This window comes from Helicoverpa zea, chromosome 8 (assembly GCF_022581195.2).
Source record: "Helicoverpa zea isolate HzStark_Cry1AcR chromosome 8, ilHelZeax1.1, whole genome shotgun sequence".
In the NCBI taxonomy this organism is placed as follows: domain Eukaryota; kingdom Metazoa; phylum Arthropoda; class Insecta; order Lepidoptera; family Noctuidae; genus Helicoverpa; species Helicoverpa zea.
Window position 1 is genome coordinate 4462812 of NC_061459.1, and position 16637 is coordinate 4479448.

At 36.4% G+C, this 16637-nt stretch overlaps 1 protein-coding gene and 1 long non-coding RNA gene across 2 annotated transcripts; both read left to right on the forward strand.

Moving 5' to 3' along the window:
• The first annotated feature begins 209 nt into the window (after positions 1-209).
• Positions 210-2595, forward strand: LOC124632318 (retinal rod rhodopsin-sensitive cGMP 3',5'-cyclic phosphodiesterase subunit delta). The gene is made up of 5 exons (XM_047167108.1): positions 210-420; positions 763-794; positions 919-1070; positions 1410-1546; positions 1807-2595. The coding sequence occupies exons 1-5, from the start codon at positions 350-352 to the stop codon at positions 1886-1888; spliced, it is 474 nt and encodes a 157-aa protein (XP_047023064.1). The 5' UTR covers positions 210-349; the 3' UTR covers positions 1889-2595.
• Positions 2596-12856: 10261 nt separating this feature from the next.
• LOC124632699 lies at positions 12857-13715 on the forward strand. The gene is made up of 2 exons (XR_006984661.1): positions 12857-12975; positions 13354-13715. It is a non-coding gene; the product is annotated as an uncharacterized LOC124632699 (long non-coding RNA).
• The last annotated feature ends 2922 nt before the right edge of the window (positions 13716-16637 follow it).

Genomic DNA, 16637 nt, shown 5'->3' on the forward strand with positions numbered 1-16637 from the left:
CGTGGTATTTTTATTTTTTGAAACAGTTACCACATCACTGAACTACCTCATAAGGTGTTTGTTTTGGTGCAATAAAATTTCTTGTTTTTTCAGAATTAACTTTATGTGCTGCATAATTTCTCAGATTTATTTAACGTGACACTGATTTTGTTTCTAAAACTATTTTGTTACCTGTATCAGATTTTTTATCTGCCTAGCGGTCACGTCAGAAATGATAAATGTCACTGTTGTCAGCGTTTTGTGTTGTGGGTTGAGTTGATTATTGTTGTGCAAAAATCCAAAAAATATTACAGGGTGTACAATTTACGATATTTCTCGTATAACCGAGTAGAAGGAAATAACAGGCATCATGACGGAAGTTTTACCCGTCGAAGAAGCCAGACAAGACCGCGTGGAGACGATCCTGAAAGGCTTTCAAGTGTATCCTTTTTTAACTTTGGGTCAATATTGCGTGATGAGTGAGAACATATTTTATGTAACATTTAAGCTCCAGCATAAAGACTCTGAGGTGTTGTTAGTTTACTTGTAACTTGATTTTGAAAATGGAAATTTGTCAGCAGCTGTTTAATGTTTTGTATTGATTCAATAACTAAGTCAAACAAATTGCTATATACTACTTAAATACATAGCCATGATTTCTCCATTGAAAGACTCTGAACTTCATATTTGTTAACATCACATTTGTCTTTTCATATTGTACAACCTATGTTTATCCTAAGGATACCCATTGACTTTAATTTTCTTAACAATAACATCAAACAGAAATTGGATGAATTTGCGAGATGCTGATACAGGTGAGTTCAAGCCCTTTTAACAGTGTTAATACTATAATACATTAATCTAAAGTTTCGATTTTAGATTCTAAACTCTTTATTTTGAAAAGTATGCCTCAAAGTAAATGTAACATGCTAATTCCAGGTAAGATCCTCTGGCAGAACAATGAAGATATGTCAAGTCCTGACCTGGAGCACGAGGCGCGTGTTCCCAAGCGCATCCTCAAGTGCAGAGTGGTGTCCCGTGAAATGAACTTCAGCTCTATTGAGTCTATGGAGCGCTTCCGTTTGGAACAGGTACTATATCCACTTCTAGTTTTAGAATTTTAGAGTCCCTCTTAACGTGTAAACATAATTGATGGTACCTATTGAAAACTGTAGAACACCAGCTTCCACCTGTGGTTTCACCTCGTCCCAAGATAATGCTGCACGTAGGCATGTGGAGGCAAAATACATCCTAAGTCCTTCTCTTGGGTCAGCTATAACGGTTCTGCCATGCTTGAAATTGCATGCGTATAATTAGTGTAACTAATACAACTTTTATGTATACAGAAAGATGGATGCAAAAGCACTTTTTATCATGATTATCTAGTTGTAAAAGCTAGCAATAAATAAGATAATTTTATATCCTTTCAGAAAGTCCTTTTCAAGGGAAGATGCTTGGAGGAATGGTTCTTCGAGTTTGGCTATGTCATCCCCAACTCTACTAATACTTGGCAATCAGTTATTGAATCTGCTCCTGAATCTCAGATGATGCCTGCTAATGTTCTCAAGTGAGTATAATATGCAGGGACGACATCATTATATTCACCATATTTTACTGAGATTGCATAATATAATGCAATAAAACGATTAGAATGCCCTGATGAAAAGATTGATTTATATGCCTTGACTGCAGCTGTCGTTATCATATGTATATGGACTATGTGTTGTTTATTTACTTGGTATTTCTATATATTTTTTTTGTAATAACTATAAAACTGCAAAAATCTAAAGTAATGTATTAACATTGTCTTTTTGTTTTATTTTACAGTGGCAACGTCGTCATTGAAACCAAGTTCTTTGATGGAGATCTGCTGATAACCACATCGCGCGTACGACTTTTCTACGTGTAAATTATCGTCACACAAACAAAGCATTTACTAGTCAGACATACTTTTAATGCATTTCCTACAATCCTAATATTTTTGTTACAATCTTCTATTGAATTGTTATTTCGTCCTGTTCGATTCAAAATCACAAGTGACCTTACGATTTGGTTTTGAAATCGGTCTATACTTATAGTTCTAAGGCTTACACTATTTCCCCTCGTGGTTGGTAACATTTGATTAGAAATCAAGAAAAACATTCCTAAAATACCTTCCACATATGCCAGTAAGTCTTCATAGAAAATGTAATTGTCAATTGAATAAAAATATCTCTAAGTACTTACTTACACCTACTTATAGCTTTTATAATTATTTTTTATAAGAAGCATTTTCTATTGTTCTACATATAGTGTAGTAAGTAGCTTCTCAAATTTTTGTAAGATACTTACACTGTTTAAGTTTTATGTTTTTGAAACACTTCAAAAATATATGCATCTGAAATACCCAATTTTGCTTTTAAGACTTTTTATCATGCCTAGAAATATTTTTTTGTTGAGTTTAAATGACAAATTTTGTGATTTAGTGAATACATTTTATTTCAAGAATCTTGAGTAATTGTTTAAATATACTGCGTACATAATCGTAATTCAACGTACAGGAAATTAATTATAATGTAATATTTATGAGTATTATAGATTTTAAGTTTTAAATACATGATTAGTAAGGTTCGCCTATGAAATGTGTTTCATTTGAGGACCTTGCATTTATAAACCAGTTATCCTGATAATCCTTAATCATTGCTTAATGTTAACTAGACTTATGTATAGTTAAGTCGCATAAATTACCGTTAAATTCATGTTAGTCAGAACTAGGTCAGGGTACGGTAACATATATTTATCGCTCTACATATTTAGGACTAGCCGTTTTCCCGCGGTTTCACCCGCGTCCCGTGGGAGCTACTGCCCGCACCAGGATAAAATATAGCCTATGTTACTCGCAGATAGGTTTCTAATGGTGAAAGAATATTTAAAATCGGTCCAGTAGTTTTTGAGTTTATCCATTACAACCAAACTAACAAAGTTTTCCTCTTTATAATATTAGTATAGACTATAGACTAGACAAAGCGATGTCGATGCCTCTGCATCTCTAAAAAGTTTTCAGTGTTATTTAGAAAGGTATATGAAATGCTACTCTTTATCCAGCCGACTTATTTGCACGCCATCTATCATTTGTGATGAGCAATACTTGATTTCTGTCTATAATATACATCTGCGCGATGCTTCGATTAGACAGTTTTTACACCTACTGTCTCAATACACATTGAGATTGAATATTTATTTTAGGATTGATTTTCTCTTTAGTATTATATGAATGACAATTTTGATCCAGTTTTGTTAATAAATCTGTGCTTTCCATGTTTTAATCCTCCACGTTCACTAAAAATACTTAGTATCTCTTAGTTCTACTAGATGGCGCTGCGCGTCACATTACGAGTAAACTGTGCATACTACCCACATTATCAATTTCCATATTCATATGAGATTACTCGAGTATTCGTGTAGGATACAAGGCAACTTAGTGGAAAGATCCATTCTTTATTTACCTATGCTTTTGTTATGAAGGACTCTTGTTGGAGCTGTGCGTTATGTCTAGTACCTATTATCCATTGCCCAACAGTATGTGGCCCACAGGCAAAAGTATGGAACATATTGAATTGATACTTAATATAATTTTAAATCTATATTAGGTGTACCTACCATTATTCAAATCCATTCATAATGTATCTGGGGTGAAACCTACCTAACCATCGCTCCAATCAGCTCCAGAAAAATATCTAAAGTCGGTTAAATTTGAAATGATTCATTAATAAAACAACTTCATTGATTATGCGTATACAATAGTAGCCGTTTACCTGTCGCACGTGAATTACCTACGATACAAGATTCTCACATCCTCTTTATAAATGAATAGTGCCATTCATGCGAGTTATAACAATCAATGCGAGTTCTTGTATTGGTAAATCGTGACCAATCCCGTATCTCATTAGTACGCTGACACGTTTAATGATATTACCATAGAGGAAATGAAAAGCGCTTTACGTGGCTCGTCACTGCAGGAAAAGCCAGCACGGAGGACCACTCACGACAGGAACTTTTTGTAAATGAAGTCATTGCTGGCGATGCGTACATCCTCTTTAGTTAGAAGCGATCGACGGATTTCTTCGTACAACCGACGCCGGAGGAAGCACACTCGTTTCGATGCGCATCACACACGACACTTCGCATATAAATAATAGAAATTATCTAATTATGTGCCGGCGAGTACTAGACTCGGACTTGTTGGGAATTGTAAGTAATATTAGTCGTGGCCACCGAACAATAATAATTATTACGATGACATTATGATAAAAATTGAACGCTTTTTTCGATAGGAAGGTCGATGTTATCGGTTACAGCTATTACACATTGTAATGTAACGATAAGCTACCTAAGTATATACATATAAGGTTTAGGTGGCAGTTGATACGCGCCGTTGTTATTTATTTACAAGAATTCTTAAAATTGGAGCAGCCATGTGGAAAAACGGCCATAGATAGGTTAATATTTAGATAAGCAACATCGGCTGGACACCTACTATAGGATGATGATATCAATACCAAAAGCTACCAAAAAAAAACTTTGAGACTGAACAATTTACTTGTGGATCTTTTTTCCTGATACCACATGGTAAATCACAGCACGTTTTTTCTAAAACCAGCGCATAGTGTGCATATCTGAAACAAATCACACTATCTTCTGAGAAGTACCTAAAGCAAACCATTACCAAGTTAGCATGTTCTTTGTAACGTTACTGACAGCCCAGGTAAGTATTAAATTAGTCCACATTTTGAAGTCGCAGCCGCCGCCGCAGCCAGCTCGCCGGATGAACGCCAAATGTGTGATATTTTTAGGAATGTTGATTGCTCTCTTCCTGTTTCCGGCATGAACGAGCGCTCAGATCTGCCGCCTAGCTCCCATACAAAACTGCTAATTAGTGATGAATAATTAATAGTAGTAGCTTGATGACATGTAAATCGGTTCATATAATTTGATTGTAGCCACCGCTCACCTCCATTCGTGATAAAAACTGTAACGATTAATTGTTTATGGTTTTTCAATCTTTTTTCTCACACTATATTTTGATTTTGTTGCTTCTGAGACCTGTTTGCCGTATTAGTATCTACTTCAAATCGTTAATAATGAATATTGAGGTAAGAGCATCCCGTCTTGTAGCACCTAGCATATGCATCCGATCTCACGGTAGTTCGGTAGAGAGTAGTTTAATCCAGTCCATAATAAAATTTTACGATCCTTCTTTTCCTAACCAGATCAATTGATAACGTGTGGGATCCTTCAAGCTTTCAAACATAATAACTTCACAAAAACACCGTAATAACATGTCTACCAAATAATACATCCGACTGGAAAATATATTGTAACCGGACGCTTCTGTTATTGTCTTAGGAGGCAAGGGGTCTACAAAAACTAGCAAACAATTCACTCAGATACCTAAAGATCTATTTCAGTCGTCCTTGTTCCCTCGTCAACAGTGGTGCGAGCCTCTGACCCTACCAATTCCAACGTAATGATATCATCTACGACGCGGTACCGGAAATTTTATGAACTTCCCATTAACACTTAACTTCTTGTGTTTGTGGCGTATCATCCGACACAGCTGCCTCATTCCTCATTTGACATTTCTTACGCACAGGTCATATTTTTTTGCTGGTGAATCGACTTGACGTGATCACAAAACCAATGAAAAACGTTAACATTTCAGTTCAATTAAGAGCTGATTTACCGTAACTTATCTTTCTATCCTTAGTTAGATACCATAACCTTATACCTAGTAATACCTACCATAATCAGGTGTAGATCGTAATTAGTTAGTAAGCACGTTGTACAAGTTCGTTTTCTCGATAAAGGTAGAGTGATGGTTAGGAAAATCACTATAAGTACCTACTCATTCACATACCCAGTATTTCCAACTGTTGTGATTTGTAATATCTAAGATAAAAGTGTATTTTAGAATAAGAAATATAATTACAAAGTCATTTTATTTTACTAATTTATTATAGGTACTGGCAACCCACAATCATTATTGTATTTTATTATGGCCAAGAATAAATTAAAAAAAAAAAATGTATTTTATTTTTACCGGAAGTTGTGGTTGTGATTTGTAAATTCTTAACAAATAAAATATTATTTAGAATAAGAAATATATTTTATATAATTATAATCGCATATTAATTTTTAAATGATGTTCATATTAATTGTTGTATTTAATCTTCACCGGAAGTTGAAATGCATTAAAAATGTCAATTTATACAGGAAGTGTGTCTTCTTTATATTGGCGGGAAAGGTATTACACTATGTATTTTCAACCAGAAATAATCTTTTAAAGGACAATGGGCACAAATATATGGGACCTGGTATACCCGACCAATAGGAATGTCATATATATCATTGGATAGGCCTTTTTATGTAGGACAAGATTTACTATGACAGCTTTGCTGAAATGTTTGTCCGTTCTGAGATATAGATCAAAAACTGTGCTAAAGTTAGAACTAAGTAATCTATTGATACCTCAAGTTTTTAAAGGAAAATCTAAGTACTAATAACTTTAAGTCTTGTAAGTACTACTGTGCCCGTTAGGATCCATAATTGTTACTATTATGTAGCATTTCAACCTTTTATTGTACCAACTGGATGTTGGGCGTAGTGAGAAACCGCACCAATAGGAAAGTCATACATATCATTGGATAGGTCTTTTTAACTGGAACAACATTTACTATGACAGCTTTGTTCTGTTGTTTGTCCGTTCTGAGATATAGATAACAAACAATCTTAAAACTGATGCTAATCAATACTGTAATCTGATTTTCTTTCATATACAAGACTTACACTTAGTAGTTCTTAGATTTTCCTTTAAAAACTTGAGTTATCAATAGATTACTTAGTTCTAACTTTTGCACAGTTTTTGATCTATATCTCAGAACGGACAAACATTTCAGCAAAGCTGTCATAGTAAATATTGTTCTACATAAAAAGGCCTATCCAATGATATATATGACATTGCTATTGGTGGGGTATACCAATCTGCCCATTGTCCTTTGTACATAAGTGGAAAGGGTTGAAAATATTTATACTTTAATAGTTTGTATGTTGTTATGTATTTCGAATATTTTTAAGGAAGTTGTGTAAAAATAAAACAATAATTGTATTGATTACTGCTGCTTTCTTGTTCAGTAGATTGTAAGTTCAGGCAGTGGAGATTGTGAATTCGAAGCGTCGACATCAAGAAGTAATAATCTTGTAGTCTTATTTTAATTGTAGAAGAATAGTAATAAAAGTATTTATTTTCAACTCTGATTTTATTTCACAACTTTAGTGGAAGTTCATTAATTTACAATAGCAATTGTCAGTTCCAGGAAATTGCACCAAACGGAACACGTGTTTCAAATTCTGGGTTTAATTCATGAAACCGCTTTACACGTGCCGGAGCGGTAAAGGTTATTCATCAAATTGCAAATTGTTTTACCGAAAATCCACCTGAATTGCTGTGTAAACCTTTTATGTATTTCTGCTCATGCATTCTCATTTTATTTGGGTTTTTATTTCACTTTACCTTCACTAATGTAAGTAGGTCTCTACCTATTGCGCTCTTTTATATTCTTCTTCACCTTAACTATCACTTACGTTGTACTTATCTATCTGTCTATTTTCATCTATCTGGTGTCATATAGGTGCAGCTAAACCAGAAAAGATTTCTATAGCAACCTGGGGCCCGATTCTCCTAATTTTACTTAATCGTATGTCGATTCACATTCGACTGCGATCCAATCACGACTCGATTACGATTGAAGCGTATGTGGCATTCCGCTATTTTTTCTTTGAAATAAACGTTTTTATCCTTTTCTGTCATTCAATAATGAATCATTTTGTCTGCAAATGATTTACGATTGCAATATGATTGTAGAGCAAAGTACCGTATAGAACAAAAACACCAAAATAGCAGACCAATTGCAAACCAATCGAATGTCGTGGGAATACGATTGGTCTTATATTAGTAGCAGAATGCCCGATATGGTTAAAACTGCTATTGCGATCATATTGCGATTCGATTTCTATTCAATTTTGACATTATTAACTTAGGAGAATCGGGCCCCAGTAGTTATGATTTAGCAATTCAACCAGCAGCAACCCTAGGGAGCAGCAACACATTTAGTCGTATACATAAAGGCGTGGGCACACCGCCTAATCCTTAGACACGTGTCCAATGTAGGAACAGTTCCGTGCGTCATCGGACAAACTAGTCTAGCCTCACCCTAACAGACCTTGATGAAGCTGTAAAATGTAAATAGAGGCATAAACACGCGAGGAACATGGACGACGATATCTAACGCCTTTTGATTAGTAGGTAAGGTTATTTACCTATCTATTTTTAGAATTCATTCAACTTATGACTAGAGTGGTGTTATCTAAAACAAACTGGGCTCTAACCTAATTGACACAAATGTAGTTAGACTGGGTTCAAATTGTGAACAATATGTTAAGTTATGAATACCCTATATCTACTAATAGGTTGATAGTCACCAGGCACCTACCTATCTAGTATCTACTTACCAAACAACTCCTGTCGTATCTGTTTACTGCGACCAATGACTGCATCAAATTGTAAGTTACTGCTCGAAGTTATTAAAACAGTCTGCTACTTAAGCGTTCCTTCAGGTATTTACTTAGGTACAACACAAAAATCTCAGACAAGTTTATTACCAGATTCTGAAAAATATTTTTCCATTAGAACAAAATAGTATTTAAGTACTTACAAAACAACTAAAATATGGGAGATCAATTGACACATAACATAATTAATAATTAATTATTATCTAAAACCTTCATAAACCAAAAGGATTACTTAAAGTCACAATTCAGTAGCAATCAGTTACAAAAAAGCGCGAAAGGTGTAATTTGTCAGTTGAGGCAGAATATACAACGCCTTGGCCAGGATCCGGCGACGATGGCTGCGCGCGCCACGGGTCAGCGTCCTCGCGCTCTCCCCGCTCACCCCGCGACGTCACGACCGCTACGTCACACGAGTTTATCTGATAATGACAGTTTGATGGCTTGAGTGTTTCACCAAATACTATAATTACTATCATCATGAAGTAGCTCGGCTGTTGAACTGGATTCAAATACTAATATGTAATGTGGAAATTGGGACCGCTATCGATGCTGTTGATTGGGTTTTAATCACATTGTTTTGACAGGAGGGAAGATTCCATTCGTCGTTCTCTGAAAATACTTGATTTAACATTTGATACATTTGATTTTAGTTGCTTATTAGGTGTAGAGCAAAGCAGCAGCCAAATTACGTTCAGTACCTTTTCAACTTCCACCTAAAAGTTTGAATAACTAATTTGATGCTAACTCCTATGCTAACTGCATTGGATTATTAAACTGGAAAATCTTAAGCACAAATTGCAACCATAATGAAGACACAAAAGGATTTAGCGAATGAAGCAGACAGCGCGGTAGAGACGTTCTCTGATCTCTTAGGTTCTTCTAATTCCAATTCTGTATTTCATGACTATAAAAAAGAGCTTCATTAAACCCAATGTAGGTGGTATTTAAGTTTTTGTAGTAAGGCCATTATTGTTTTATTTTTACACAACTTCCTTAAAAATATTCGAAATACATAACAACATACAAACTATCAAAGTATAAATATTTTCAACCCTTTCCACCTATGTAAAGTAAACCTACGTATGCAGAATGAAATAGCATACGAGAAAACCCATAGCTTTCCATTTAACCGTACACGGAGTACTTAGGAAAAAAGCTTAAAAAAACTATGGTTACCTACATTTTCGATGTCCCAATAAAAGTCATACAAAATCAATGTTTTGGTGATGACGCCGTGGTTGCGGTTGTCGTGACTACGGCCGGACGCACCGGACCGTTGCAGAGGGTAGATGTAAAAAACTATGCGCGCTCGACTATGACACTGTCAAAAAACAACTATAGATACCTTTCGTCACTGTTTCTATTTTGAATTTCGAAGATGTCAATGCTTATGATTTGGGCATTTGGAGACTTCTTGGTGTTGTGAGTGAGTGTTTTTAAACTGAAATGTGAAATAGGCCTCTAAACAATAAATAGAAAGACAAAATTGCTCCGGTCATTCTGATGACACTTTATAAAACACAACACAAAGTCAAAACCGACTGTTTTCAAAAAGCTCCAAAATCTAAGTTTCTTCCAAACGTTCTTACCCGGGGAAACCTCCGATTATTTTAATTCCTACTTTTCCAAGTCGCTGGAAACTTTACAGTACGGGCTACCTACCATTATACTTCACAAGTAGGTACTCTGTTTTTAAAGTGTCTACCTAAAACAATTAAAGTGGTTGCAATCTTGCACGGACAATAGGTACATACAAATAAACTGATGTCGTAAACACCGCACCGATGAATATAAATTTTTATTCTGTCAGTACAATTAGACACTGCAGTTTGTCAAACGCGACGTTTGTTGAAAATATATTGCACCAACTTACCTTATAAATCTTCGGACAATGCTTCTCCAAGATGAGGATTTCGTGATTGTTTTTAAATTGTCACAATGTGCAATAGGAATTATCATTTTGTAAATGTTTTATCTCATTGCTCCATTCAATCAATTCTCCATTGTCCCCCATAGCATAGAGTTCAGAAGTTGCACTCAGGCAGTAGTTTGGGTCTCCGAGTTTATTATATTCTTAGGTACTTAATTTCTTCACGTGGCAACCAATAACCAATTTTAGTGTTTCCAGGTGCGACAGGCTCATTCTCTACCTCAATGAGAGCAAAAGCCTTTCTATTGTCTTTCTACGCCTTCCGTATTGCGCACATATCTACCAGTCTCATAAAAGTCAATAAATTCCATTAGGAACTAAATAATGATTACAGTCCAATAATTGAAACTGCTCAAATGCACATCCCAGACAAGTTTAAAGTTAAAACAATTCTGTCATTTGGACAAATGACGCATGAAGACAAAATTTTATGGGCTCTCAAGTAAGAAAACCAACTTCCCGTCTGCACATTTTATAGCTCATAATATACTCTTTTGTATAGCTAGAGGTACGTACCCGAAGGAGCAGATATCGAATACCTTAAGAACCAACAATCAAACTATAAAAACGTACACATGTACTTCAAACGACCTCCCATAAAACAAAACAGTTTAATGATTCTAGTGATCAATTTCATGGGATCGATTTGGGCGTCTCAAGGATCTCGCGCGGTACGCATTCTGATCGTGACATCGTCTTCCTGCTATAGTCCAGGTTACATCACATGTTGTTAATAAGGTGCGATGGATATGAAATATGAAATCGGTTATCGATTAATTATCGATTCATCGTAAGTGCGCGGCCATCTTGGATGTAAGTGCGCGGCCGTTCCCGCGCACGGCTTCCGGCGCGCGCGTGCGCTTGCATGCTAATGTTCGCGCATGCGCTGTGTCCTGTTCGCCGCATGTGCGTTCCACTTCGACGTCTGTTTCATCGGCATAGGGCGGACAGTTGACAGAATATCTGTACACAATTTGGTATCTCATAGTATATGGTTCAGTAACTATGTACCTACTCCTCAGTAGTTATCTCTTAACGCCAGTTCCTACCGTCACAGTGCCAGTCGACAGCATTATTATTAATGATCCTCACAGTTGGCAGTTTCCTGTTTGGTTATACGCGTATGAAATTCAAAAATGCCCACGTAATTTTTGAATATGGAATCCGTTACCGGCCCATAGAGGGGAATTCATTCAAACATACATACATTGATGACTACGTTTTGCACTTAACATTTGTAAGTAGGAAGGTTTTATCTTCGAATTAATATGAATCTCATTGGAAGCTGAGCCCTGAGGAGAATATTGGCAATCCTGAAAGTAAAAGACCAAAGTAGAAGAAGACAAATTAATTTGTGCAAAAGTTGCTTTTGTAAAAGTGAGGAGCCCCTCCGTAAACTAGGCTGCGCAAAATCATTTGACTAAGAGAAAACCGTTAATGACCATTTTAAAATTTTCCACCAATTTTTCTTTTACAGTTAATTCAAGGCTAAACATTTTGCCTAACTTGTTCTACACAAAGCGTAGATATTCTCATCACGATGGCCAAGTGAGACTGCACGGCTGCGCAAACGCTTGTCGAGTCGCAAACACATAACTCACCAACATCAATAACAGATAATACCACTCATTCAGTGCCAATCGCTTTGTTCACACTACACAATATACTTGGAAATATATTGAATATTGTTTTCAATTTTATTCGTATGGTCAGGAATTGGTGGTGTGGAGAGAACCCACTCCTTTTATAAGGTTGTTTGTTTAAACTTATAGGGGAAATTCTGTTGTATGGGTTAGTTGAATAAAACTTTTCTCTATACCTTATTCAAACGGAATAGTTCACTGTGTAAGGTGCAAAACATACGGATCGCTAATGTTTACCAAAGTCAAATAAATACTTTATCCAGCTGAACCTACTTACTTATTTTGCACTGGTATCAAGAATTCAAAAGGAAGTCTTTTGTTTCCTACTGTCAGCCGCCACATCTGTCATGCAGCTTTAAAATTCGAATATGCTCAGTTAGGACATTCGAATTTTAAATGCAAGCAATATGAATGCACCACACGTTGATAGTCTACCGAAACGATAGTCTTGATTTTTGCCGCCAACTATTTTGTATGGGCTGAGATGACTAGACTTCATTTGGACAAGTTTTAGATGCTAAAATACAGTTCATTTCAAAATTAACGGACAAAACAATCAGCTGGCAAATGCATTTAAGTCGTAAACATTTTAAGGTATAAAAGTAGGAAATATTCGACACCATATGTGAGTCATAGATAATATGTCAGAACCCCTAGGACAAAGCAGGTGTTATATTTAAACATGTGGGTAAGTATTCGCAATACAACCCTTCGTAGCGAATCAACGTAGTTTTTATTGAAATCTCTGCATGCACCCCCGCTCCGCCCCGCATGGGGCCGTAAAGGAAATGACATGTGGTTCCCTAATTATACTCGGTAAGATTACTGTGGATATACTTCTATGCGTTTATTGTTTAATATTATGTATAAGGATTTAAATTGATTTTCAAAAATACTTATGCAGTTATGGAATTGGAAGAAAGAGAAATACAGATGGAACGTAGAAATGGAGTGTTTTGTACAATATCTAAATTGCTTCTGTCCTCATCCAAAATTTTATATTTCTCTAGCTGTGCTGCTAGTTATGTCAAACTTTTACGACCGCTAGCCAGCATGACTTCGGGAATGCCGTTTTCTTTTTTTTGTAAATTTCACAGATTTTTTTTGTATTGGTTGGCCCAAACACATTGCTTAGAACAGTTGTTCTAATTATTCATGCAAATAAAACTTATTTTAGACATTTCTAATTTTCAGTTCGTGATTTGAGTAACCCCCATGAAGGACATCCACACAAACCTTACTGCACTATGGTCCGCACACCTGCCGAAACATTCCTTGCCCGAAAACTTCGGCACTATATACCCTACGATTTTAGTATCCCCAAACTAAAGCCCGGACATAGAAAAACAATGGGCATTTAATTCACCAAGTTAACCACACAGCCTGCGCCGGAGTCAGTTTTTGTCTCAACAATAAATCATAGTTAGGTGCCATTTACAGCCTTCTGGCCGTTTTGTTTGAATTTTATTTCGTTATCAAATATGTTTGGATTTTTTTAAAGCTTTGGGGTCCTCATTCATTACGATTTCTTAATAAAAATAGTTTGAAACTACGTATATGGGATTTTTTGCTTCATTCAATTCTTTGTTATTATTTTCGGATAGCAATAAATATCGAACACTAAGGAAACCTGTGAGTTAAAGTTTTGGTAAGTAAATAAATGTACTAAATGCTCTTTGGTAGGCCAGGCATCGAAAGATGTTTGTTTTGCTGTACATATTTTGCAAGTTGCAATTTGCAGTGTAACCTTTAAGCAACATTTATGTAAGTAAATAGTTTTCTGCTAAGACGTGTGATACAAGAATGTCAGTAGCATTGGTAATTCATATTAATACTCCTTCCTAAAACACCTATACTTTTTGGCTAAACCTCTTTTATTTCTCCTCTAATTCCATTTTTGAAATTTTCCCGTCCGTGACCGAAGAAATGCTGTTCTCGTTACTTTTAAGCAACTGTTAAAATAAAAATAAAGCGTGTGAGGGAACAAAGTGTATTTGCTTATTATTTGTGACGGGGTGTCGCGGTGAGGGGTACGCGGGGGGCAGGGCGCTTTGTTTGCAGGCACGCGCGCAGCCTACAGGACCCACTCCTGCGCAGGCTTGGTCAATCTTCGAATGTTTACTTTTAAAACGTATACACGTTTTTTCGTTTTATTGTTAGGTATAGCTGAAGGTCTTTGGGTCATGCGTGACTATTTTGAAATTGGAGTAGAGAGATTAAATATGAGCGTGGACCTACACAAAGAGGGTCGTTGTTATAAGATGTATAGCTGGCCACCTTTACATATTTTGGTCACAATTGGGCTGGCTCTTTTGCAATATGAATCAATAATGAGATGCGGAATGGTAGGCGACGCATGATTGGTACCTACCATACCATCTTGATTAAAATAGTCAGAAAAATGAAATACTAAGAATTTGAGGAATTGCATCATTTTGTTTCTTGACATAGGAACTAACTGTTTCTCTCTGCCTTGCTTTTTGGATATCAAACGTCAGAAATCAAACGAATAACAAGATAACCACATTTTAAAATTTCTGGGATTCTGCAAAAATAATAAAACACAAGTCCCTCACCATTACCACAATAAGTAATTTTCGCACCAAAGTCGTTTAACCATGTACATAAACGCGTCAGTTTGCGTTTCGCGTTACATAACGAGTTAGGAGGTTCGATGCCCGCCTCGCAACCTTTAAGGTCGAGCGGGCGGCCTCAAGCCCCTTTATTTACCCATACGAGACTCAGCTCAGTCCTTGAGTGAAATGAATCGAGCTTACAATAGCTGGGTAGGTATTTACTTGTTCTGTGTTGCAAGTTGACGCTGCATTTCAAACATTATTTCATAGCATTGATCAAATGTGTTCGGGATATAATATAACAGTTAGGGATCGGATGGAACGAAGAACTGATTCCAAATATTTATAAACGTTAGTTTTTTCAAATTTGGAATTTAGCAAAAAATGAAGAATTACTCAATTCATAGAAAGAGAGTACATGAAGATCCTAATCCATCCAAGTTAACTTTATGGTATTTCTATTAGTAGCAAAGGGGTTTGCTATGATGATGATGCCTTGCTAGAATACCTATATATATATTGCAGACTGAAAACGATTAAGTTGTGAAAACACATGAAGGGGCAAATATTGAATCAATGAAATTGCATCGACTACAAAGCAGAATAAACGGAAGTGCTGACAACAATCAATATAGAGAGGTATATGCTGATCAAGATAAAACGATTAACTAGTAATAAGTAGTAACTCGATTTTAATTCTTGTTTCATTCATTTGCCCACTCAAAAGTTTTCTGATGTTTATCAAAAACCTTGAATTAAGTTTTTATCTAATTCTCTGGATCTTAGATCTGTTGGCTTCCTTGTGTAATAATGCACAGTCAACATTATCCTTTAATATTGAAACAACAATTACGCTGTTAAGTTATCATCACAATACTCTAATGGCGTTAACGGCCTTGGATTCGTTTCCACCCATTGTTGGCCGAACTTAGCACAGTTTTTCTACCAAATATGACTACCATTGTATTCCATCAGGTAACCATTTAAAACCAAATAAGATACAATGAACCGGCGGAAGTAATTCCGTAGTTACAAACAAGGACAATATTTTACGAGCCATGCTAATAACTTTCGAATACACCACTTCCTTCCGGACCTTTGCGAAACAGCTATTGTGTAACTCCCAACTTTTTTCGCTATTTAAAGCAACAAATCCGCTTAAATTATGACCATGTACATGCGACGGTTTCAACACAATCGTCAATTTTTACACTAAAATTGTAAGCGATTTTAATCTATGTTGCTGACACGTAGATACGATAATAGCATGCAAGATTTGATACTCGCCATAATTGGGATGATTGTATACAGTATTCAGTATTGTACAGGACAAAACGGAAGGAAACGCAATAGAGCTGTAAAAGGGCCGCCGGGTGTCGCTCTCTGAATAGATATTTCGCTATTCGTGCCTTCGGCATGGTTTCGCAGCTGAATGAGTGAATCAGGCGGTTTTTACTTTTGATGGGAAGCGAGTGCGTGAGCGATGGATCGATTCGGGGCTTAGCAGCAGTGCGCGGGCGTCATGGGCCGGGGCCGGGCTGCGGGGCGCGGGGGGACGGTTTCCGGCGGCGCGGGCGCACCGTGGGAACGCGCGCACCCACCTACAAGACTGCTCCTCGGATTAAATGACGGGCACTAATTAATTTAAGTTTGCGGCATGTAAAAATAGAGATCCGTGCTAGATACAGCAGGGAGAGTGGTTAACTACTTGCTTGTACTTACTTATTGACTTGCTCCAACCACTTTACGCGCTCAAAGTGGTTCTATTCTGTATGTATGAACCTGATTTCGGAATCTGTTTCTTGTTTATTTCAAGTTTAAGCTGAGCTAGGTTCCAACTAACGTTTTAATTAATTTTCTCATCAAACATTTTTTGCACCAACCACAATTATCTTGCACGGT

Bases quoted from the DNA above. Each gene is read 5' to 3' on its own strand.
- LOC124632318 (XM_047167108.1), top strand. From the start codon at position 350: ATGACGGAAGTTTTACCCGTCGAAGAAGCCAGACAAGACCGCGTGGAG. The intron at 1,071-1,409 runs GTACTATATCCA...ATATCCTTTCAG, and splicing joins AGCGCTTCCGTTTGGAACAG to AAAGTCCTTTTCAAGGGAAG. The intron at 1,547-1,806 runs GTGAGTATAATA...TTTATTTTACAG, and splicing joins ATGCCTGCTAATGTTCTCAA to TGGCAACGTCGTCATTGAAA.